The sequence below is a fragment of the Emys orbicularis genome, chromosome 7 (assembly GCF_028017835.1).
Source record: "Emys orbicularis isolate rEmyOrb1 chromosome 7, rEmyOrb1.hap1, whole genome shotgun sequence".
NCBI lineage: Eukaryota > Metazoa > Chordata > Testudines > Emydidae > Emys > Emys orbicularis.
The window spans coordinates 16,869,226-16,895,422 of NC_088689.1; the positions used below are offsets into that span (position 1 = coordinate 16,869,226).

General features: G+C 42.4%; 1 protein-coding gene across 1 annotated transcript in view; it reads left to right on the plus strand.

Annotated features, from left to right (window-relative positions):
- GRK5 (G protein-coupled receptor kinase 5) overlaps positions 1 to 26,197 on the plus strand; it is a 228,821-nt gene that overhangs the window by 95,367 nt on the left and 107,257 nt on the right. Inside the window, exon 2 of the mRNA XM_065407317.1 lies at positions 4,262 to 4,357. Within this exon, the coding sequence (XP_065263389.1) occupies positions 4,262 to 4,357 (96 nt within the window). The remainder of the gene's footprint in view (positions 1 to 4,261; positions 4,358 to 26,197) is intronic.

Sequence of the window (26,197 nt, forward strand, 5' to 3'; positions counted from 1 at the left end):
CCCATTTGTTCTCAGTGGAGTATCTGGTATATTTTATCATAGCTCCATTGTTTACACCACCTAAGGATCTGCCCCCACAACTAGTTAATAAATATTTATATAGTGCAGTAAATTCCCATGGAGATATACCATCATAGAGTTGGACACTCAAAAGTTTACAATCTACAGTAAACAAGGCAAACAAACACAAGACAAGGCATGAGGCAGTTGTTCAGGGAAGAGAGTGAAATCAAAATTATCAGTGGTTAGAAGGAAGAAAACATTCCTGGAATAAGTGATTTTTACAATGGGGTCTGAAGAGGAAGAGAGAGAAGACGTTTAGCAGGCAGGAAATGGGAGATATGCAAGCACCAGGGACAGCAAATGAAGTGACTCTAGGAGGACATGGTTAGCAGAGGCGTAGCGAGCGCCCTCCGTACCCTCCGACTGGAGGGGGCCCCGCAAGGAAGGGGGCCCCTAAAAGTGGCAAAATAAATACCGCATTCTAGTTTCTGCATTGTAAGGGGCCCCGCCCGGACATATGTTCGGAGGGGGCCACCGTTCGGAGGGGGCCACGTTCTTTTTTGCTACGGCTCTGATGGTTAGAGTGATAGAAAATGAACATTTCTTTAGCAACAGCCTTTTGGATGGACTGGAGAGGGAAGAGCTGAGAAGGAAGGGTAGAAAGGAGAGTATTACAATAACTAAATTCCTGTCAATAAAGAGTTTAAAGTCTAATTTAAGGCAAGAACATAACAACGGCCACACTGGGTCAGACCAAAGGTCCATCTTGCCCAGTATTCTGTCTTCCAACAGTGGTCAATGCCAGGTGCTTCAGAGGCAATGAACAGAACAGGTAATAATCAAGTGATCCATCCCCTGTCGCCCATTCTCAACTTCTTGCAAACAGAAGCTAGGGACACCATCCCTGCCCATCTGGCTAATAGCCATTGGTGGACCTATCCTCCATGAACTTATCAAGTTTTTTTTTTTTAACCCTGTTATAGTCTTGGCATTCACAGCATCCTCTGACAAAGAGTTCCACAGGTTGACTGTGCTTTGTGTGAAGAAATACTTCCTTTTGTTTGTTTTAAACCTGATGCCTATTAATTTCATTTGGTGACCCCTAGTTCTTGTGTTATGAGAAGGAGTAAATAACACTTCCTTAGATACTTTCTCCACTCTAGTCATGATTTTATAGACCTCTATCATATTCCCCCTTAGTCGTCTCTTTTCCAAGTTGAAAAGTCACAGTCTTGTTAATCTCTCCTCATATGGAAGTTGTTCTATACCCTAATAATTTTTGTTGCCCTTTTCTGTGCCTTTTCCAATTCCAATATATCTTTTTTGAGATGGGGCGACCAGATCTACATACGGTATTCAAGATGTGGGCGTACCAAGCCCTTAAACAACAAAGCCATTAGTCACAGAGGCAAGAGAATAGAGAAGTGAGTTAGTCATGATTCAGAAAGAACTCCCCTCTATCCCATATTGTGGAAAGGTTGTATTTACATGATCAGAAGTGCCCCAAATACTCCATGATTTTTGCAAAACTTCCAAAGTTTTCAAGCTTCCCATGTAATATTCTGTTACCTGTTGAATCAACACCCCTTATTTAGTCTGCAAAATCATGTAGTATCCACCATACTCTCAATCTACGATTGAGTCTCTCCCAGCTCACTAACAATGAACTTGGCTCTGAATTAGTCACTCGACGTGTCATGGCATCTAAAGTAGAATTATGTGAATCAGATTTTGTGTGCAGAGACTGAATCACAATAAATACAGCACTGAGAGAAATCTCAGAAAAAACAGCTGGGGTTTCAGATTTAGAAGAATATTCATTCTCCGTGATTGCACAGCCTGTCTAATTGGGATAGACACGTGGCAGGAACTGTGATGAGAGTGAAACCCTCCTCATCACATTCCTTTACCCTTTATTATTGCTGATGTGGAAACTTTTATTTACACCTTTTCTTTTTTTTTTACACCGTTGTTTCCTGTGGTGGGGTGTAATCATGGGGAAAGAAGAAGGTGAAAAAGAGAGAAAGAAAAGTTAGAATTAAAAATGCCGGGACAGAGAAAGAAAAAGAGAGCCAGTATTAAAATACCCTCAGTAGACTGAGCTAGTCTAGATGTGAGAAATTATTTAGCATTACACTGCAAGACAATAATTACAGCGCATTTGGCTTCATTATGTTTCCCTGCACTGAAATGAGTGAGCCCATAGGTACTACAACCTCTGGAGATCCCAGTAAGAAGCTGAGCTCTACTAAAGATGCTCTAGAGAAGACTCTAGCACCTAAGAGAGAATGTGACCTAAAATCATTTGGGTACTGATTGTCCAAAACCTCATCTGATTGATTCCTGGACAGATGGCACAATTGCCATTTTGCCTTGCCCTAAATTCTGGTAGGACTCTGTTTCCCCAGCCCATGCATTCTTTGTCCTCAGATCTTGGATTCAAAATAATCTGATTGTAGACATCATTCCAGTGCAGGTCTGTTGGTGGAATCTGTAGTGTAGAGAATGCTCAGGAGGATCAGGTATTGTTACTACTGTGTCAAAACTGAAAAGCAAGGTGAGCGGGGAATGTAGGAAGGCAAGAGGTGGAGGGAAGGCAGGAGGAGGATGTAATTAGGTGGAGCTGTGGGGAAAAAGAGATGAAAAGGGGAGGGGAGCACAGAAACTAGAGACGTGGGAGGTGACATTGTTAAACATGCTCACGAGAGAGATTGTTCAGAGAAGGCAGGGATGCCAGCAGTGGAGTCCATAAAGGTGATTTGGGGGGCAGGTCTCTGGTGGGGATGTGGGAGAGATAGTGGCCCACGCTCACCCCTGGGGCTTGTCTGCATGGGGACAGTCAGGCAAGTTAAGGCGAATTAACTAAAGCCGTGAAGTTAAAGCACATAGCGCATTTAATCCCTGCATGGATGCACTCATTCAGAAGCAAAGTGGTCTTTCAGTGAACAAAGGTCTCCCTACTTCTGAATGAGAGCATCCACACAGGAGGGGATTAACGTCACAGCTTTCCTTAATTTGTCTCACCTCCCGGAGTAGAGAAACCTTGGGTGATTTCGTTCAACCTGAAGCTTCAGCAGCAGTGCTCGGGAGGCTTTAGTAACTCACCCAAGACTGGTCTCAGTGGGAGCAGAGGCAGCAGCCTGCATAGACCCATGGTGCTTTGACTCCGGCTGGGGTTGCAGAGGTAGAATTCTGAGCAACTTGTACCCCATTGGGCTCAGGGCTTTAGGAACTTTCCAGACTCCAGGCAGCTCCGTGTGGGGAGTGCCACAAACAGCCCACACTCGCCCGCAGAGTCCTGGCTCTTCATCCTCAGTGGGGATCTATTTTTTTGTGATGAAGTGATGTATGAAAAAATATTGTATTATTTTCTATATAAACGGTTGTCGCTCACTTTTGAGACCCTCTGATGAAAACATTTATTGTTATTGTCTTGCAGTCGACATTTTAAAATGGTATTTAGCAACAATACAGGCTTCAGATTAATTCCAAACTACCTCTTATTTTTTGTAATGAGAACAATCGGGTCCAAAGGAAAGGTGAGGGGGGTGAGGGGAGGAGCAAAGGAAAGAAAGACAAAAAAGATAAGAAAAGAATCTCTGCTTTGTATACTTGGGTGAATTGACTGAATTTTTTCTTGTTTTTTTTTTTTCTTTAAAATGAATACTAACCCTACGCAGTAAGCAGTGATCCATGAGTGTAACTCCTAAAGGCAATGCCACTTTGAGATTATGGCTGTATGAGGTGGGGGACAGGAGGTGTTGAATTTTGACCTCCAGATCCAAGCCTTCCTTAGGTATGGGGCTTGGGTCAGATTCAAAACCGTAAGGGGCCTGTTATTCAGATGTGCCTCAGATGAAGTCTAAGGTGGTGGAAACTTCAGACGAATGTCTGATTTTCATGAATTCACTCTGGGTTGAAATGCCATGAGAACAGCTCAGTTCAGCACTCTCAAACTTGTTGGTCTTGTCTGGGGCTCAGACTGAACTCTAGGCTTCAGTAATCCAGGTCTGGATCCAAACATTGCCTCCTTGACCTATCTCTGCCAATACAATTTTCAAATATCAGTGTAGCATGGGCCTTTTTCTAACACAACACTGACTCTGACTGCCGCTCTTACAGAGCTGCGATACTCAAAAGGTGTTTATGGGGGCTGTGACTGTGCTAATAGGTCTGAGTGAGAGGACAGCCCAGGTGTGGATTGGGCGTGGCACTGAAAAAGATTATAATCCTGACATCTCTTCTCCTTCTTCTGCAGGGGGTGGAGGAAAGCGCAAAGGCAAAAGCAAAAAGTGGAAGGAAATCTTGAAATTCCCTCACATTAGCCTGTGTGAAGATCTCCGAAGAACAATAGGTAAGAGGCCTATTCTCTTTTAGAAACATTGCAGAAACAAAGTACATATTCTCCACACCTGAGTGGCTTCCATTTAGCTCCTGTAACTTCACTGTGCAAACGATGCGTTTTTCTGTGTCTGAAGGAGGCATTATAAACTAACATTGGTGTTATGGGCATAAGACGCACTGACCATGACAACAGGTGCCTTTGCAAGGCAGAGGACAAAGGCCATGCCCCTCTGGTTGTGTGTGCAGGCCCTGGCAGCCAAAGGGGACTTGCGTTTACAAGGTGTATCTCCATTAGACAATTCAGGATACATGTAACAGATGCTTTGGTTGGTCCATACGGGGGGCAACATTGTGCATAACAGGCTCTACCGAGTGGAAATGGATCCTTTTCTGCATCACCCGACATTGCCTTGAAAGAAGTAGCCTTATATCAGGGAGTCGGAGACTTGGTAAAAGCAGAGAGCCTTTCAGTGTTGTTCGACATTAATAATTTAGTTTATTCTGGAGGTAATATGCAAATAGTAAACACTTCGTACAGCCAGGCAGACTCGCTCAGCAGTAGCCATCCAGCATACATGTCACAGCACTTTTATGTAGGTCTTGTAAAACTTTTTTTTTTAATTACTTCAATATTTGTTTCACATCAAAATATTTGTTTCACATCAATAAAACAAAGGTTTGGCATTGGAGTTTCCAGTTGCTGTTTCCACAGAGTATAATCTCTCCTGCTCACGTCTGGAAAATTTCTTGACTGCATCATTATGAAGCAATGTTAATGGGTATATCCTTGTAAATTGCTGCTGGAAAACATGATGTTACTGTTCCTGCAATAAGGGGTTAACTTTAGCTAGCGAAACTCCTATTTTCCCCCTCTGACGTAAATCCAGACACTGGCAATGAATAAACGAAAGGCGAGAAATTGTAACAACTGAGATAGCAAATACCATAATTCGTCTGACTTCAGTGGCACTCATGGGACTTGACCAATGTGCTATAGCATGATTTACACTCCAGATTTGCCGAGTATTTATGCAGGGAAAATATGTGGAAAGTTATGAAACTGTTTTCATGGTCTCCTCCAGCAAATTTCACTTCCCTCACTATGTGGTTGAAGGGAGCTAAAGAAGGGCAATGGACATAAAAAAAAAAATAGCCCCTCTTCCAGTTCATGGACAACCTTGGAACAATTTCTGAAGGTACGGAACCTGCTGGGAGCAAGGGGGACTTAATTCCATGTGCAAATGACAATATATTATCTCTGCTATTCAATTAACCTTGGCTCCTAAAGGGGAAAACTGTACAGCATGAGACTTCCTGCTGCAGAGAAACACACAATAACCTTCAAGGAAGATCGTTAAAAAATTCAATCTGTCTCAACTTTTATTGTTTCTGAAATATTATATGGGTGTCATTTCTGACATTTATTTGTGGCAGTTCCCTCCTAAAATTTGTTTTCTTTGTATCTTTTTATTAATGGACCAGAAAAAAAAATGCCGGCAGAAAGTTTCCCTTGGGGCGAAGTGGTCAGATGTGGCTTTGCTGCAAAGATTATTTGTTGATTAAAAATTATAGTGATTGATGCATTTTTGGTACAGATGGAAATAAAAAGAAGTCCAGATCCTGCCACCCTTATTCCTGTTGAGTAGCACTTTACACATTGATTTTAATAAGACTACAGAAGCACTTAGGCACTATTCAGCATGAGTACTGGTATATCACAGTCTGGCCCTAAGCCTAATATATGACTGTTTAAGTTACTGAGGATGAAGATTGGATGGAGCAGTTAAAACTGCTTAGTTTTATACAATTTTGTGAGATCTTTAAAATGGATTTTTGGAAAAGATCTAGCATTCCACATGACAACCTATTTCCAAATCACAGGTCCAATCCTGCAACCTTTCCACAGATGAAAAACCTCATTGACTTTAGTGGGTCTAATTGCATGAGGATCAGTTGCAGGGTCAGGCTCTTGAGATGGGAAAACAAAACAGCCCTACATGTGACAGGCCACTGTGACAGGTCCTGTCACAGTGGCATAGTCGAACAGGATCTGTGCACAGCTGATTGCTTTGAGATAGTGGTAGTGATTTTAAGTGAGTTTTAAGCGTGTCTGGCTCAACAAGGCAGGGTTCTGGAGTCCCAAGCTGGCAGGGAAAACGGGCTCAGAGGTAATTCCAGCATGTCAGGTGACAGTCCCAAGGGGCTCTCTGTGACCAAACCTGTCACACTGTGTGTGTGTGTGTGTGTGTGTGTGTGTGTGTGTGTGTAAAAATGTCTACCTTTCAGTGTGAAAACTTTTATTCTTCTGCACCCCACTAAGGTGTATTGAAAAGAGACTGTGTCTAAAAAGTGCAGTGTGAAAAGAAATCTGTGAAAAACAGGAAGGCTGGAATAAACCAAGGGTCTGCAACCTGTGTTGACACAATTATGAGTCAGTTCATACCTTTTGGTTCTCTCTGTGTTTACAGGAGACTCTGTGTTTGACTATCCATCATCTGGTGTCTTACTGAAAGACTTGCTTAATAACTCCCCCTCCCCCTTCTTCTCAGATACAAATATCTAAATTTCAGTGAGTAGCAATGTTTTTTTGATAAATCAACAAACAATGGGAACATCTTTACGAAAGTGCCATTTAGCCAAGCAGCCATTTCTTGGGTCAGATGTCAAAACAGCCTTTATTTATTTAATTTACTGTTACTATTTTATTTCGTCCTAAGTACACAGCGCCTCTACCAGGAAACTATCTGGCCTGCATTGTGTGCTAATTACACGGGCAAGTGGAACAGCAGGGCTGTTCAGAATGATGCAACAGTATTGCCTTTACATGCTCTGAATGGGGCTAGTATATTTATTATGAATGGCTAATGTATGTTTCTGTTTGCAACCCTCTTCATGAGACCAAAATAAGGAGAAGCAAATTGCATTAAAACAACTAGCATTTCCAAGAGGAGTCTGATGTATTAGTTTCCCTTTCAGTGGATGAAAACATATAGTTCAGACATTCACAACAATGAATCCTATTACAGATACTATTTGTAAATTATATACTACTATTTTTATAACCTGCAGAGAATAGCTTAGCAAAACAGAGGAGTTTTTAGGGGAAATTAGCTACATGCATCTTTAAAAAGCCCTGTTTTGACAAATGTAAGTATTTACAAGTTATTAATGGCACTAACAGGATAGTTAGACGGCTACAAATACAGGAAAATTTAAGAAAAAGCCCTAATTTTGAAGGCTGGAGTGCCTTTTTGATGATAAAAGATTGTTAATGTCTGCAAATATTTCTGAATGACGCAAAAGGTTCTGTGGGTTAAAAGTGTGGAATTTTTATTTATTTTGCTCAGACCCATTCTGTGCTTTATTCTTTCATAAAAAACTGCTTGGGTGAAAGAGTTGATTATTCTGATCTTTGGCAAATTTTCTTTCGTAACTGTCCAAAAGCTATATAATAAATCAAGATTTTTACCCAGAGATTGAAGTTTATGGGGACGCTGTGCCACAGAATGCGTCTGCTGTTTGTTATGTTACACTGATTTGTTGCATTACACCAGATTGGCTGTCAAAAATTTTAGCTTGTGGCATACTAGATTTATTGCAAAAACTTTAACTCCTTCAGTAAAGAGGATTCTTGTCATGGATTATAGGCAATAAGAAGGCTAACTCTGGTGTTTTTATCTTGTTTCGGCTTTAGACTTAGAGAGGTTTATAATCAAAAGGATCAACACTAACTTTGCTTTACCACTTGTAATGCTTGTTTTAAACAATAATTATAATTCTTCCCCTTGCAGTTAACCTGTTGCAAGTCATACGTGTCCATCTTGGTCAGGGTAAAATTAACTTTGAACTTTTTTTTGGCAGGGATGAGTTCAGTGTTGTTAAAAATACTCTTCTCTGTGTAAGAGATGTAGTAGGCAGGATGAATAGAGTAAATTGGTCCAAATTCAAACCATATCATTCACAGGCTGGCTTTTTTGTGAAAGTTAGTTTAAAAAAAAAAAAAGTCCATGCTTTTTTTAAACATGATCAGGACCTTCAGATGAGTGACCTTTTCAGATATTTTGGCTTTTATGAGTCTTAATGAAGTTCTATTAACAATTCTGTGATGCCTTCACTCCAAAGATCTCAAAGCACTTTAGAAATATATTCATGAATGAAACCTCGTTAAACTCTGTGAGGAAGGGAAGTATTATTACACCCACTTTATAGATGGGGAACCTGTGGTAGAGAGGCTTGCCCAAGGTTGCTGAGCAATAAGTCAGTGCAGAGGCAGGAATAGACTCCACATCACATATGTTTCAACTACCACACCATCCTTCTGGTTTTTGCTGTCATAAGAATCATCATCATAAGAAATGCAAGTGTCCCTACATCACTTCCTACCCCCACTCTCCTGCCCACTGTGCACCTTCAACCTGGTTTTATGGGTCTTTAAGGATGAAAGGGCAATTTAGTCTGCATGGTCAATTTTACCGTTGGCCAACTCTGCCAGTTAATTGCTAAATATCTACACAATTGCTATGTGGACAACTCATAGACTCATAGACTTTAAGGTCAGAAGGGACCATTATGATCATCTAGTCTGACCTCCTGCACACCGCAGGCCACAGAATCTCACCCACCCACTCCTGTAACAAACCCCTAACCTAAGTCTGAGTTATTGAAGTCCTCAAATCGTGGTTTAAAGACCTCAAGGTGCAGAGAATCCTCCAGCAAGTGACCCGTGCCCCATGCTGCAGAGGAAAGCGAAAAACCTCCAGGGCCTCTGCCAATCTGCCCTGGAGGAAAATTCCTTCCTGACCCCAAATATGGCGATCAGCCAGACCCTGAGCATGTGGGCAAGACTCACCAGCCAGCACCCAGGAAAGAATTCTCTGTAGTAACTCAGATCCCACCCTATCTAGTGTCCATCACAGGCCATTGGGCATATTTACTGCTAATAATCAAAGATCAGTTCCTCTCTGGGAACTGCACTGAGCCCAGCAACTCATTTTGTATAAGCTACTAACCAGCTACAAGATAGTACCCACTTTCAGTCACTACAATTCATGGCCTGGATCCTGCAATCCAATCCACACAATCCGATCCACATGGGGAGACCCTATGCCCCTGCTCTGGCTTGGGTGTAAGATTCCATGCAGATCAAATTGCAGGACCAGAGCCTTAGTTAGTTACCTCAGACACTTTCTGTTCCCAGATTGAATGACTTAAGTAACCAACCAACATTGTGAAAACTGCACATTTTACAATCAAATACACAATTCAGAAACTGAGCATTTGAGTGTAAAATTAACTCTTTGTGAGCATTGGTGTTCACAGAGCTCAAATACTGAAATGGTCACAGAAATAGTGTACAAAAAGGTTGCAAACTGGGACTGGCTTTTTGTTCTGTGGTTGTACAGAGGTCCTGGTCCATAACATGGGCTCCTAGGCACTATGGTAATAGAAATAAATAATAATCAGTTACTTTCAAATCTAATCATAGTCATGTCCATTTTTTTCCTCTCAACTATTTCTTTAATTCAAATGTTCATAATGACTGAAGACAAAGGTAAAGAGTTGGAACTGTCTTTCCATTTTGAATGCTTAGGAAATGCATGATTTTTATGATCATTTTATAAAATGAGTGATCAAATATTATAAGTAGAGCTAGCCTAACATTTTCCATCAAAACTATATTTTTTTGACTAAACAAAATTTTTCCGAGTAAGGTTCTGCTTTGCTTGAAAATTTTCAGTTTTTTGTTTGGTTTTTTTTTCAGCAAATCAAAATTTTCCATTGAAAATGTCTATGATATTTTTTATTTTCATCAAAACGTTCCATAGGGGCTGTGGAATGGGGAGGAATATTTTCTGACCAGCTGTAATTACAAGATTGAAGTTTTGTGATAAACAAGACAAACCAGAAAATATGGTAACATTTACACTAGCTCTGCCCCAGGCCTGCAAACATGCAGGCATACACTTAACTTCACACGTGACCAGTCCCTCTGATGCCAGTGGTTTCCTCATGTGCTTATATTTGAGCATGATTGTAAGTGCTTGCAGGATTGAGGCCTTAGATACTTCTATATGTGATTTGGTTTCCACTGGAGTTGGTGAAGCTCTTTGGATAAAAGGCGCTATGTAGGTAATAAATACTACAGAATAATCAGACAATTATTGAATTGGCTGAAATACCTATACCCAAAGAATTTTTTTTTAAAAATGACTTTCCTCCACATCACTTCAGACCTAAGTTGCAAACACTTATAAACATATAATTTTACTCACATGAGTAGTCCCATTGAATTCAGTTGACGTCAACTGGGACTTCATCTTAGTAGCACTATGCCCCATGTGGAAGTATCTGTAGATTCAGGCCCTGAGGTAGCTACAGGATGTGTTTTACTCAGCCATGGTATAATCAATGAACAGGGCTGGACTTACACCTTGAGCAACCCTCAGCACAGAGCTCCGGGGTCCCCACGCTAACTGCGGCGGCTTGGAGCTCCTAACTGCTGCAGGTGGTGGGGGTACCCCACCACTTTTAACTTTTAGGCACCCCCACAGACCTCCCAGTGCCCACATGCACAGCCCCACTACAACTTCCCAGCGCCCCAATGCACAAACCTCCCCCACTGCCCAGCACCCCCACAAACACTGCACTGCCCAGCTCCCCCGACCCCCTCACTGCCCAGAGCCCCCCCAGAACCCTCTCCCTCAGAGACCCACTCTCCCAAGCCCTGCCCCTGGCTGCACTCAGTGGCCTCGCTGGGAGGTGACTTTGTCCACCAGGCTGAGCGAGGAGCAGCAGGGCTGCATGGGGCCGTCTCCCCCTCAGCTGGTCCCTCCCCTGCCGGGACCCGGGAGTGGCAAAATTTGGATTTTTAGCCACCCCTAGAATGCTGACGCCCCTAGGCATGAGCCTACTGTGCCTAATGGGAAATCCGGCCCTGGCAATGAACATACTGTGAACTTCCTGCCTGTCATGATAGGTAATTGAGAATCCCACACAATGATCGACCATGTTGAGTTGTCCTTTCTGGAAGAACCACATCCAAAAGGCTAAATGTCTGGGCTAGCAGTTTTGCATGGCAAGATAATACGGTGGTGAAGGCGAGGCAGCCAGTTATGCCCAACTCCCCATCTTCGAAGGCTTGCTTAGAACAACTCTTGTTTACTTGCTGGTAGAGTCCTTGGAGATTTACTGCTTCTCTTAACCCAGCTGGTGACATCATTCTCATGGCAACTGCGTCTAGTACCATGGGTATGAATCTTACTCTTGTTCACTTCCTGCTCGAATTGAAATCCTGCCCTACCACCCCCGTCTTGCATGAGAAGATTTCCACTGCAACACTCAACATGGAAAAAGAGGAGTCCATGGATGAGTGAATCAAAATTGGAGAAAGTGCTAAAAGCCTCTGAAAGGATTTATTGCTCTGGAAAAAGTTATGTAGATTTATAGATTTCATTAATACTGAAAAGTGAAACTGATTTATTTCTAAATAAGAAATGAAGATCGGCCCTTTCTCGTCCTCCAGGGCCCTTTCCTTCAATCCCCACCATCAGGTTTATTCCTTCTTCTACACTCAGAACAGCCTCCCCCCTTCCATGAGTTGAATGTTCTGCCCCACTTCTTCCAAGAAGCTTCCTACGTGGGTCTTGCCCCCAGCACCATCCCCATAGCACTTTCTCAGGTTTGACATGTAATTCCATGTCGTGCACTTGCCCACTTTGGATTATAAACTCTTCAGGGCAAGAGCCTTGCCCCGTGCTCTCTCTGCTTCCAGCACTTGAAATGATACTGCTTAAGCCTGGATGTTATTGTTTGTTCATAAACCCCTCTCTGGTGCAGTTCCTTTATTTAAAATCCTTCAGACATGCATATCATTGTTCCATAAACAGACGTCTTTAATGTTCTAATGACGGACAAACCGAGCAATGTTTGGTGCCCTTGCAGGATTAGCTGTATGCAGCTTAAGGCAATGGGTGAAACTGTGAAGCGTTTTTTGGTATTTTTTTTTTTTAATACCATCACAGAAAGTATGTGAAAAACAAGCTGTTTTATGCATCTATTGAGACTCAAGACTAACACTGGGAGAACAGTCTGCTTGCAGGCTGCCTGCACTTGACAGCTTCCAGGACTGTAAGGGGACACAGGGGAAATGAGTTTAAATGATCTCAGCCCACATTCTGTTTACAGAATTTATTTCACAAGACTTAATCCATTAAGCATTACCTTGGCAATGGCAACCCAGCAAGAAACCAAGAAAGCCGTTGCTGTTTCCCCTAAAGGGTAGCAATGAATCCCCTTCTCGCTATCCTGTAATGCTTAGGAGACCACATTGACGCAGTGTCATTCTATATAAAACCCCAAAACCCAGAGACACTGTCGCTAAAACCCTTTTTTATGGACAAAAGTGTGTTTTGTGCAATTAATTCTTGCCCACAAATTAAAAAGAAAAATGCCATAATGCACACTCAGTTTCCAAAAACTATCAGAGTAATAGGCAGAAAGGGATCTAGAAGAAAATATATCCTTTAAGAGATGCCTCTTATCTATCACTGAAAATAGAAATTAGATATTGTGAGCTGCAGGGTTTGTCATTATCTTATTAGGTAATATGAGTCATTAACACTAATTAATACTTGTGCAGAGCTTTGAAATTGTAAAGTGCTATCTAAGTTCTCAGTGTTCGTGTTAAGTATTATTACCTAATTGGTAAGAAAAAATTCTTTAAAATTTAGTTAGCATATGCTGGTTTTAGGGAGTGAGAAGGGGGGCTGAATTTATGCTCAAATCCTACTCTTGTGCCCACTGAAGTCAATCGGAATTTTGCCATTGATACCACTGAAGGAAAGTAGCAGGACAGAGGACGCCAACTATGAGCAGTTAGGGCCTGTTCCAGCTCCACTGAGGTCAATGGCAAAATCCCCTTTACCTTAAATGGTGCTGGATGAGACTCTTATAATTTTTAAAAATAAAATTGAAGTACAATTCAATTATGAAAAGTCATTGTGAATTGAAAAGTCAAAACAAAACTTTTTAGCTTTTAAGGATTTTTTTTTTTTTTTTTTTTTACCTGACTGAAACAATTTGGTGAATTTGACACACATTTGCAAAATGTCATAGACCCAAACCTGCAATTTTTTTGATGGAAAAGTTTTGTCTGAAAAGTCTTGCCCAGCTCTATTCAGGGTAGCTCTTCTGAAATAACTCCATTAGGGCACGTCTTCACTACCCGCCGGATCGGCGGGTAGCAATCGATCTATTGGGGATCGACTTATCGCGTCTAGTGAAGATGCGATAAAATCGATTCCCTGATCGCTCTGCCGTTGACTCCGGAAATCCACCATGGCAAGAGGCAGCAGCGGAGTCGACGGCGGCGCGGCAGCGGTCGACTTGCCGCCGTCCTCACAGCCAGGTAAGTCGACCTAAAATACGCAACTTCAGCTACGCTATTCACGTAGCTGAAGTTGCGTATCTTAGGTCGACCCCCCCGCTGTAGTGTAGACCTAGCCTTAGTTTCACTTTACAAGTGCATTAAGTTAAGCCAGAAAAAGACAATTTTATTCCAGAATAAGAGTGTCTATACATAAGGAGTTATTCCAGAATAGCTGTTCTGCTTTATACTCATGCACCACCTTATTCTGGAATAGATGCTGATTATTATTTTTATTAGTATTATCTAATTCATCTCTCTGAAATACTCCCCTATTTTACATACGCACACAAATAGATAATAGAACTGCTGAGAACTTTTGTGTTGAAACACTTTTTCAGTAAAAAATGCCTTTTCATTTGATATGTATATTTTCATAGAAAACATACATTTCAGTCAAAATGTTCTTTTGACAAAAAACTGAAAATAGAAAGATTTTTCATTCCCCCCTTCTCCCCCCCCCCATTTCCAGTGGGAAAAAGGGAAGAATGGGAAGAGAAAGGAGAAAAGAAACCCAACCAATTTGTAGTTTAGTTTTTCAAAAACTGAAATCTTTTTTACAGAATTTTTCAGTTTTTTTTAGTGAAACAAAAACTGACAGTTTTGTCAAACTATGCAGTGTGTGTTTGTTTTGGTTGAAATTTATTTTTGAAAATATAACAGTTTTGAGCATCTTTAATATATAATAAATCATATTAACATTTTTATTATTAAACTTGTAGTGCTTCCTGACACTGAGCTCTCTATTCGGCACAAAGACACTGGATCTAATTTTCAATTACACTTACCCCTTTACGCCATCCTGCCAGGGTAAAGGGACCTTAAAGTGAATATAAATATAATACATATTATTAAATGTACAGCCATTTAAAATTAATAAATATGTAAATAATAAAAATAATTTATACCTACTTTGAGGCCTCTTCACAATGTGGGGGAGGGATAGCTCAGTGGTTTGAGCATTGGCCTGCTAAACCCAGGGTTGCGAGTTCAATCCTTGAGGGGGCCACTTAGGGATCTGGGGCAAAAATCAGTACTTGGTCCTGCTAGTGAAGGCAGGGGGCTGGACACAATGGCCTTTTAGGATCCCTTCCAGTTCTAGGAGATAGGTATATCTCCATATATTATAAGAAGGAGGGTAAAGGGACCTTAGTGTAAATGAAAATCTGGCCCATTATGTTCTGATGGTTCCCAATTTCTAGTCTTACAAGGGGAAGAGAAGTATGAGATTTTTATGGTGAACCTACAACGACTTGCTCTTCAATTCTTTGCTATGACCCTGTTTTTAAGAAGCGATGAAAACAAACTGATTTGGGGGATATTAAATACTGGATTTTTCCATCATTTGGCCTAACTGTACTAAAGAATTTTTGTGGAATGGGACTACATCTACCTCAATCAGGACAATTATTCACAGATTCTACTTATTTTTCAAATAGTAATTTAAGATGCTATTTTGAAAACTTCTTGGAACTGATAATAAAGATATTGCTTTTAATGCACTGTAGATTAAAACATGAGAATTGGAATTAAAAGGCACTCTCAGTAGTAGAGTGTGGGTCAAGTAAAAGGAGGATCAGATCCAAATATCACTTCTTGATAGCATTCCTGATTACACCAATACTTTTCTGACTAATAGTTGTTGGTTACACCAATTATTTCATGTTTTATAGCTTCTGAGACATGTACAATAAACATGTTCCCCGCCTCAACTTGCTTACAGTTTAGATAAAGACATGACAAGACAAGTGAAGATGAAAACGGAAGGATATAGGGAGGGGGACCAGGCTACTGAAGCACACAAGCAGAACAAAGCTGTGCTAACACAAATTACAAGAAGTTAAAAATTACTTAGACTAGTTAGATATCTTCAAGTTACCAGGGCCTGATGAAATGCATCCTAGAATACTCAAGGAGCTGACTGAGGAGATATCTGAGCCACTAGCGATTATCTTTGAGAAGTCAGAAGACAGGAGACATTCCAGAAGACTGGAAAAGGGCAAATATAGTGCCAATCTATAAAAAGGAAAATAAGGACAACCCAGGGAATTACAGACCAGTAAACTTAACTTCTGTACCCAGAAAGATAATGAAGCAAATAATTAAGCAATCAATTTGCAAACATCTAGAAGATAATAAGGTGGTAAGTTTCAGCATGGATTTGTCAAAAACAAATTGTGTCAAAACAACCTGATATCTTTCTTTGACAAGGTAACAAGCCTTGTGAATGGGGGGAAGTGGTAGACGTGGTATATCTTGACTTTAGTAAAGCTTTTGATACTGTCTCGCATGACCTTCTTGTAAACAAACTAGGGAAATGCAACCTAGATGGAGCTACTATAAGGTGGGTGCATAACTCTCTGTTTCAAGGTGTCAGCAGAAGTTAGTCCAGAGCCAGAGCCTTTCCTGCAGGTTAAAAGATGCTCATTTAGGCTGAAATCCATGTGAGAGGAGAGAGGCTGCTCAAAGCCCTGTATAGCACTCAGGCCCTGCAGGGAAGCTGCCGGTGGAAGGGTCACAGAGGGAGGCCTTTGCTCCCTCTGTTTGCCGCTGAGGGTTTCTCTGCTCCAGGCCCACGTAATCATAGAGATGTGGGAAAGGACTGGCCAGGGTGGAGGGATTCAGGCCAAGACATTTACCATTACACTGAGCCAGAGCCCCACTTTGCACAAGGCATTAGGGCCAAACTTCTATCCATTATTCAAGGCCCAAGCCTGGCCCTACTGGGGCAGGGTGCCCTGAGCTGAGACCAGGGGATGAATTTCACCCTTTGCTCCTTAGCAAAGCTGATACTTGGGCTCTGTGCAGGAAAAGTGAATACCATCCATATAATTAATTACTAAGCGTCTGGACAGTGCTTTGAACTTGTAAAAGGCTCTATAAATGCTCAGCATAAGTAGTGATATCTGGAAGATACTGGCTTCTCTTCTCATTCAATTTGTCAGCAGTTGTAAACGCATCACTGTCCATGAAAAGAGATCTATGTTGGTAATTCCTCTGTCCTTTACTAACGATTTTCACCAACTCTCTTGCTCAATGTTAGGTAATGATTAATTAAAATCATACAGAAAGCTATGTCCTGTGTCGAAAGTAGCTGCAGGTGTCCTTAGAATGATGCAGATCCAAATACTGTCTTATCTGAAAGTAATAGGTGGTATTCTGCCATAGCATTTTCCCTTCCTGCAGCCAGCTAGCATCTCTCTAACAAGTCCCCAGACCTGGCTGCTCCCAGGGTTTCACTTGTTGAGGCGTAGGAATAAAGAAAAAAAGTCACACTTGTCAACCACCCACTCACAACATGTGGCCCAAACGTGTACTCTGGGAAGAACCAGAAACCTCCTTGTTTGAATTCTTGCAGTCAGATGCTACTGAGAATTCAAATCCAGCTTCCATGTGTAAGACATGGAACATCTAGACTATAAAACTAGAAAGCAAATGTACCACTTCTCCTTTTTTTCTTAATGTATGTAAATTTAAGTTCCAGTGACAGATGGTGAACTGACAGCCCTGGGGACAGAAATCCTCTATTTATCCACTAAACAGGTACAGCCCAGCTTCGCTGCCATGCCATTGTTTCTCAGCCCTGGAAAGCCCATAGCTTAGAGCGCGAGAGAGAGAATATTTCAGCTCCCATGACCATTCAGTTGTTGGCCTCTTGTCTGAGATTGCAAGGTGGCAGTTGTGATGCTGATTTTTGTGCAGTATACTTGCCAATCGCCAACCCAAGTTGCTACACAAGTGCCATGCCAGTATGTTGTTCATATTTTTTTTTTAATCTCCCAGTCTCTTAAATAATCCAGTTTTCCAGCCAGGGCCGGCTCTGGCTTTTTTGCCGCCCCAGGCAAAAAAGCCTCCGGCCGCCCCCCCCCCCCCTGCGGGGGGGGGCGGAGCCTGGGGGCGGGGGGGCGGCGAGCCCCGGCGGGGGCTCCGCTCTCCCGCCGGGGGGAGGGCGGCCGGAGCCCCGGGGGGAGGGCGGCGAGCCCCGGCGGGGGCTCCACTCTCCCACCGGGGGGAGGGCGGCCGGAGCCCCGGGGCGAGGGTGGCGAGCCCCGGCGGGGGCTCCGCTCTCCCCCCGCACCAGAGGGCTTCTGCCCGGGCCGCTGCACACTGGGGCCGGGAGCGCAGCCCAGAGGCTGCTCCAGCCCTGCAGCCCGTGGGGCAGCGTGGTGGGTCCAGGCGGAGCGGGCAGGGGCCCAGTGGGCAGCGCGGGGGCGGGGGCCGAATCCCTGCTGCTGCCGGGGAGCCCCGCGCCTCTCCCTCCCGCTTGCGGCTGCGGCTCCTTCCCGGCGGGACGCGCCCCCCGACCTGCCGCCGGAGGGGAGGGCGGCCGGAGCCCTGGGAGGAGTGCGGCGAGCCCCGGCTGGGGCTCGGTTCTGCCCCCGGCAGCCGGGGGGAGGGCGCGGGGGGGGAGGGCGGCCAGAGCGCCGGGGGGAGGGCGGCGAGCCCGGCTGTGGCCCCGCTCTCCCCGGCGGCCCGAGCGCCGCGCCGCCCCCCTCCAGGTGCCGCCCGAAGCACCAGCTTGGTTGCCTGGTGCCTGGAGCCGGCCCTGTTTCCAGCTGTTTCTGTCCGTCCCCCCCCACCACCACCCCAGTAAACTCATATAAGAAACACATTTTTAAATAGAAAATGAAACCCAGAAAGATGAATTTTCAGTCTGCCCTAGCAGTCTGGAAGGTAAAGTTCTGCAGTAGAGCTGACATTTACTTTCCTAGTTCTCATGAGTTGAATCTATTATTTGTGGAGACAGAAGGAAAGGGTTTATTATGGGGAAGGGGGGGGGACCAAAACCCAAATTCATTTTCCAGCTGAAATCAGTTTCAAAGCTTGTGGAATGCTTTAATTAAACATGTGTCCCTGAAAGAGGTAAAATGGTATAGGACCTCAGCAAGCAACTTGGCAGCTCCCTAATACAGTATTCATAGTTAAAGTCTCTCAGGGAAAACTGAGCTGCCTTTTTAAAGAGATTTTTTTTAGCTCTCGTTTACAGTAGGAATGTAATTAAAGAACGCTGTGAAGGCCATGTAAGTGAGCAGCTCATACACGCAGAGATTAAATTCCAATATTCTGTTTGGGGTAATCTGCTGACTTGTGTTAAAAGCCTTCTATGTTAAAGTCATCTGAAAAAAAACATTCCCAGCAACATCCAGTAAGACGAGCTGCTTTCTCTGGATTCTGGTACATGGTAATAGTTTAATATAAATATAGCAGGAAACAGACAAAACTGAAAGTATAATTTACTTTGAATGGCATCAACACAAAATGGTGATTTCTTTTAAGGAGTTAGAAGGCAAAGGAAACAACATTAACTATTTTTAACTAATCTCTTTGGAACAAGCTCTTAAAGAAGTTATTTTTCTCTTTTCCTGTTCTTTCTTTACAAGATCTACGTTTCCTGGTAGCATGTTTGTTATTTATTTATTTTTTTTTAATTTGAACTGTGCTTTATTCAGAGAGATTTAAGATTGAATCAGTGCTACTTAGCTTATCAGGCTATTGAAATACTCTATCATCCAGCCCATCAACAAAGTCAAAAAGAGTTTTTGTCTTTAGATTTATTAAAATATGTCCATCCTGCACACTGGGTGCATTTACACAATATTGGTAAAATCTACATGCATTGGACCAGTGTGCCCAAACTGAAAATCTTCCAGCCTCCCTGCAGCTAAGAATTTCCCACTGCAATTTCACAACCTCTCAAACTGCTCCATCCCACAAAGCCTGGGAAAACAGATGGGCCTTGCACCATGATCTGAAGGTCACAGAATCCAGGCTCTGGTGGATCAAGTGAGGAAGTACATTCCAGAGTTGAGGATCCTTTCACTGAGAGTACTCTACAACTAACCCCCTCCTGTTTAAACCACTGGGCTTATTAGCTGGAGCACAGATCATTGCAGCTGACATGGGATGGTGCAGGGAGAAGGTAGCCAAAAATCTCAAATCATTTAGGGCTTTATCTGTCAGTGGCTGAAACTCCACCTGGAAGTCACATGTTAGCTAGTGCACATCACAGAGCCCTATGTAATGTGCTGAGGAGGAAACCCAGCAAGAGTGCTCCATTCTACACCAGCTACCAGTTCTCAATGGTTTGAAAGTGGCGTCCCATGTAGAGAGCATCCCTGTAATCTAGTCTGAAGGTGGCAAAGGAATGGGTCACCATGGCAAGGTCCATATAAAAAAACCCCCATAGTCACAACTTTGTCAATTGCATATGGTAAAAAGCACTGCTAGTAACCTCTTCTTCCTGGACCTCCAAGAACAGCTGGAGAGCCAACAGGACGCACAGCTCATGAATCGGAGTGACAAACTTTTACCTCTTTCAGGGGGCAATGACAAACACTGCCATTTTTTCCAGTTGCTTCTGCCACACTGGTAATAACTGTTTTATGTATGTTGAATAAGCCAGCTTTCATCTGTGTCCTAGTCTCTGATAGGCACTAGGTATGTCACTAGGCCACTCTGAATTTATTGGATGAAGTGAAAATTTAGAGCTCGGAGACATGCACATGCTGAAGACACCATAGGGCATACCCTTAACTAACCAGAATGTGTATGATGCATAGGAATGGTGCCAAGACATAGCTCAGCGGAACCCTCAGTGTAGAAGAGTAATTGCCCAATACTATCCTCTGGGTTGTATCCCAAAGGAAGGAGCCTCCATAGTACAGTTTGGACTAGAACCAAACTGAGTGGGGTCAAAGAAGCCTGGGGACTCCAGGTACCAAGCTATGACTATGGTAAAATGTCACGGTCCCAAGTACTGGATGGCTCAGTGGATTGGTAATGGGAAACAAAATCTTTCAACTTTCACTTCTCAGTCACTGGGTTGAATCTGGCTTAGGCTGTGGTTTAGTGATTAACAATGAGGGCCATCATGTAAGCATGGCATGAAATAGACAAAATCCAAAGCACCATCCTAACTGACACAGAACTGGTCCCCTTAGCATCCGTCTCAGTAGGGGCCTAGGACTGCATGTTCCCCAGGAGCAGAGCTGTTTTCTCACACCTAGAAAATGAAAGGCAGGAGCATTAGCAGAGCGGAATGGGAGGCTTGCACTGTTTTTAGCTGTGCTGTACCTGCTCTTTGGATAAACAGAAGACTTCATTTTCAAGGAGTGCCCTTCACCAGCACTACATAATTATGAATGACTATGTAGGTCATCTGTGGAATTACAATCCTCTAGTGTCATATTAAACTGTAGCATGTGCCCATATAGACTTCAGAACAGATATTAGAGAAAACTCTTAAAGGGCACTGAAGACATAGTGTCAGACATGTCCTTGTTAGTAATGGTGCACTGTAGAAGTTCCCCTCCCCCAAACCCACTTGTTACCTATTCATATACATAGGGAAAGAGTGGGAGCCATAGGTAAAAAAAAAATGCAGTCAATATAGTAGGCCTGACTTACGTAGAGGTATGTGATATAGTTCCATGTGGCACTCTCAAAGGGAAACTAGAGAAATACAGATTTGATGCAAAGCTGAATACAATAAATGCAACAATGAGGAAATAGTAGTTGTGTTGAGTTGCAAGGTATCCAGTAGGATCCTGCTGAGCTTCTTTTGGGTCCAGTACTACTCAACAATTTAATCAGGCATTTGGAGGATGGAGTGGAGAACAAACTAATCACATCTGAGGCCTACATCAAATGGAGAGGGATTACAAAATACATTGGAAGATAGGGTTAAAATACAGCATGATCAGGATGAATTGGAAAACAGGTCTGAGCTCAATTAAATCGGATCAGTTGTCTGGTCCCAAAAGGTACTGAATTTCCACAGCTGCCGCTGAAGTGAATGGGAATTGCATGTGCTCAGCACTCATAAAGATATGTAAATGAAGGAAGGAATAATTTGAATATAGAAATATAGATGTGGTAATAATAATTTAGGTGGTGATACCAAGGGGAGGATTTGGAGATTATAGTGGGTGAAAAACTGAGCATGTCAACAGTGTGACATTAACCAAAACAAGATAAATACTATACTAGGTCCTATTAATAAGAGTTTTGTATAAAATATACCAGGTGATTATTTCACTCTAAAGCCAATTCCTGCCAACCTCACTCATATGACTAATTCCCTTGACTAAAGAGAACTATTGACCCCAGTATTCTCAATTAGTTAGGCCTTAAGTCTCCCCTCTGTCTTTTCTTCTCTGGACTCATCACCTGCAGTTCTCGTGATCTTTCTTTGTAGCATATATGAGAAGTGGATACATAGAGTCTGGGGGAAAACAACACAGAGGGGAGACTAATTGACAAATACCAAGTTAAGGTGCAGATTACATCCTCCGACAGGAAAAAAAACTATAAAAGGAGGTTGTGCAGGAAGGAAAACTTTGAGAGGTTGCCCAATCCCACCCCGATGGAAAAAAATCGAAGGATTGTGATCCGCAAACTCCAAGCTTCCCCAAAGTTCCTTGTGGAGCTCAGAGATTCGCCAGAAGCACAGGGCCATCTGCACAGATGTCTTCTGCATCTGTATTGGTGATGGGAGCTCTGCCTGCCTTGGCAACATTGGAGCCTGGCCACTAGCATGGCTTCTTTGCCCCTGAGTGCCTTTGGAGTTCCACAATGCAACGGGGCACTACAGAAAAGCAAATTGTTCCTAAGTGTATCAGCTGTGCAGCAGTCCTCCATTAACCAGTGAAATCAATATCATGTAATGGGCATGTTTGGGTACTTGACACATTTAACAACTCAGTGGGCACATTCCACCTTGCCTTACCTGGAACATATGGCAGCAGCTAGGTTATGAATCATTACCTTAACTTTTATGGGAGCCTTATTGATTTTAAATAAAAACAATATAACAATTTCAATAGCCATTTAATATATGCACATTTGGTCTAATTGGACTGTTTATTTGAAGCAAACTAGCAAGTTTATGCTAGTCAAGCACCACCTATTTCTCACTGTAAAAGGAAACCAAAGCAAAAGTTTAATAGCAATTTGCATATTTAAATGTTTTGCTGGTCACTGACTCTGAGGCCAGCTCTCTTATACCTTTAAGGTGTAATTAGGAACAGTGAAATATTAAACTGGCTTTTAAAAGTTTCCTACGCAGTAATTTGTGCTCATTAAAGCTTATGCTTTGAGCTCTAATAAGGTCTAAAATGTAGATCTGCTTATTTCCAGTTCAGTTAACTAGGTGCACAAACAATATATACTGATGACTGAATGTAAAATCCGTACTGGGGAGCATCTCACTATGCCCATTGTTGTTTTCCGTTTACCCTTTTCAAACAGATTTTACTTCGCAGTTTAATGTGTGCCAGAAAGCAGGGTTTGATTAAGTTCATAATTGCTGCAGCTATATAAAACTCCTCAATAGAAATAACACATCTTGCCGGTTTCAACATAATAATGTAGAGAATTGCACATCAAGCTTCATCACAGGGTATGAGTCATAGATTCGTAGATGCCAAGGCCAGAAGGGACCATTGGGATCATCTCTAGTCTGACCTCCTTTGTAATACAGGCCATAGAACTTCCCCAAAATCATTCCTAGAGCAGAGCTTTTAGAAAAACAACCGATCTTCATTTAAAAATTGGCAGTGATGGAGAATCCACCGTGACCCTTGGTAAATTATTCCCTTGGTTAATTACTCGCACCATTAAAAATGTATGCCTTATTTCCAGTCTGAATTTGTCTAGTTTCAACTTCCAGCCCTTGGATGGTGTTGTACCTTTCTCTGCTAGACTGAAGAGCCCATTATTAAATATTTGTTCCCCATGTAGGGACTTACAGACTGTGATCAAGTCACCCCTTAACATTCTCTTTGTTAAGGTAAATAGATTGAGCTCCTTAGTCTGTCACTATAGGGCGTGTAATGGCTTTTGAAAAGATCAAAGGGCAGATGGATCTGCGATGTTTGGCTATTAATAGTCCTGTTGGTCATTGTTGGTCTTATTGGGTTGATGGATGAAATGATGGGCAACATACTTTTTTTCTACTAATCTAACCTTAAATGAAACATTTTTATTTATTTTAACAGGAACAGATTTAAGGGTCTAAATAAAAAAATGCTGCACTACATGTTTCTTCAGAGTCCCCCTGTTATGATATTTGCTACTGTACCATGGACTGATTGTGGTTGAAAAGAAGTCTTCAGAAATGTATAATCAGTAAAGTGTTGCTCAAGACACAGATTTTGTTTTGGAATAGTCCTATTAGACTAACATGATAGAAAACACTGCTTTCTCTAAGTGCCAGTCCTCTGAAAGGCTTAATGTTGTGGGTGGTGGACATGCAGGTTTCTGCACTTTGGCACCTATCAAATCTAATCCATGATTCAGGCCTTTTCAATTTCCATGGCATGTGGCTTAGAGAATCTGTCACCTTGCTAAATGCTCTACACTTACTTCCATTTGCACAGGCTCACACACACCTTCCAGTCTTGGGGCCATTGTGTTATGTGGAATGTGGCCAGTAGAAATGATGTTTGATGGCAGTATGTCTTAGAACAGTGTTTCCCAAACTTGGGATGCTGCTTCTGTAGGGAAAGCCCCTGGCGGGCCGGGCCAGTTTGTTTACCTGTCGCGTCCGCAGGTTTGGCCGATTGCAGCTCCCACTGGCCGTGGTTCGCTGCTCCAGGCCAATGGGAGCTGCTGGAAGCGGCGGCCAGTACATCTCTCGGCCCGCGCCGCTTCCAGCAGCTCCCATTGGCCTGGAGCAGTGAACTGCAGCAAGTGGAAGCCGTGATCAGCCGAACCTGCGGACGCGACAGGTAAACAAACCAGCCCGGCCCGCCAGGGGCTTTCCCTACACAAGTTTGGGAAACACTGTCTTAGAAGGAAACTGGGAGTCAAGAGTCTTGGGTTCCAGTCTTGACTCAGTCGCTGACTTTTCATTTGACCTTGAGCATGTCACACAGAGCCAGATTGGGCCCCCTTACTCTCATTGTTAAGCAGTTACTTGCAGGAGTATTCCATTGATTTAAACATTTAAAATAGCAAGTTTAAATTACAAGTGCTGCTATGGTAAAAGGTAAAAGCTAAATATATTTGTTATAAGTTTCCACCTGAATGTTACATAATGTAACATCATAAAATATAAAGTATTAATTTTATCAGATGCCCTGTCACTGATAACTTGCACCAGCTCCTGTATAATATACCTATCTATATGTTTTGCTGATACCATTGTATCGGTTATGACAGATACAAATGAAAAAGTCTCTTTGCTAATAAATACTTACTTCATAGGGTTTTTGTGATGCTTAATTAATACTCTAACACACTTTCAGTTCCTAGGATGAAAGGTATTAAGTAGATGATATGACAGACTCCACTGAACTTGCTTAGAGAGTCTTTTCCATTACGTGTCCTTTCTGTTCAGATCTCTGTAGACAGGTTATATGAGGAAGAATATGTTGTCTGGGTACCAAAATCCAAGATCAACAAACTTCTTTGCCTTCTGCGCTGCTTAAACTCAAAGACTAATTTTGGAAGGAAGCAGCCTGAATATAGTAGAATTCTTGTTACAAAAGCAGGCCTCCAACTGTTATCAATAGAATATAAACAGCTTGGCTAGTCACTGCTAGTTTATAGATAGAGCAGTTTGGGAAGAACATGATGTGAGTAAAAACAGACATCCAGAAGGCATGTCTTCACTAGTTCCCACATGCCAATGTGGTCCCGTCTGAAATACTGGAGCATATAGGATATAAATTAAGACCTCTGGGCCTGTTTCATCACCGCATTACTCCAGTTTATGTCAGTGCAACTCCATTGATTTCAATGGAGTCATACCAGCAAAACTTCAGTAATACTGTGGTGAATTTGGCCTGTGGTCTTTATCTTCTTAAGGCATGACATTATTATCTCTAACATGTTGACAGCACACCATGTAAGGAATTGTAAAAGCACTTACTGGGGTCAATGACATTCTCCCAAATTCCAGTAAATTGCCTTAAAATAAATGGATGTCATAACTCTGACATTTGGAAGGGAGAAGAAAGGACCTGTGGGGCAGGAGTTGAATAGGAGAAAGTAGAGGGAAGATGGGGGAGAGGGAAGGAGGGTAGAACACACAGAAGTTAATATTAGAGCAGGGAAGGCAGACTAGACCAGAAGAAAGAGGCATTTTTGGAGAAGACAGGCATTTAGTAAACAAGTAAGCCCTCTTAAAAAGCTGGGGAAAATGGAGAAAAATTTAGTCTTAGGAAAAATACTGTGGAGGAAAAAGTAGAGATGACACAGGAGAATAAAAGAGAAGTGATGGGTATGAAAAGGAAAGGGGAAAGAGGAAGAAGCCAAGCAGTAAATGCTTTTTAATTGTATTTTATTGAAAGTTTCTGTTTTAACAGTGTCCTGACTGCTCCTAGAAAGAAAGAAATAGGAAAGGGAAGAAAATGTTCCTGGCAGAGGAGAAGGTGAAAACATTCCCGACACCTCATTTCCTTTAGTTGAGAATCTGGTGTC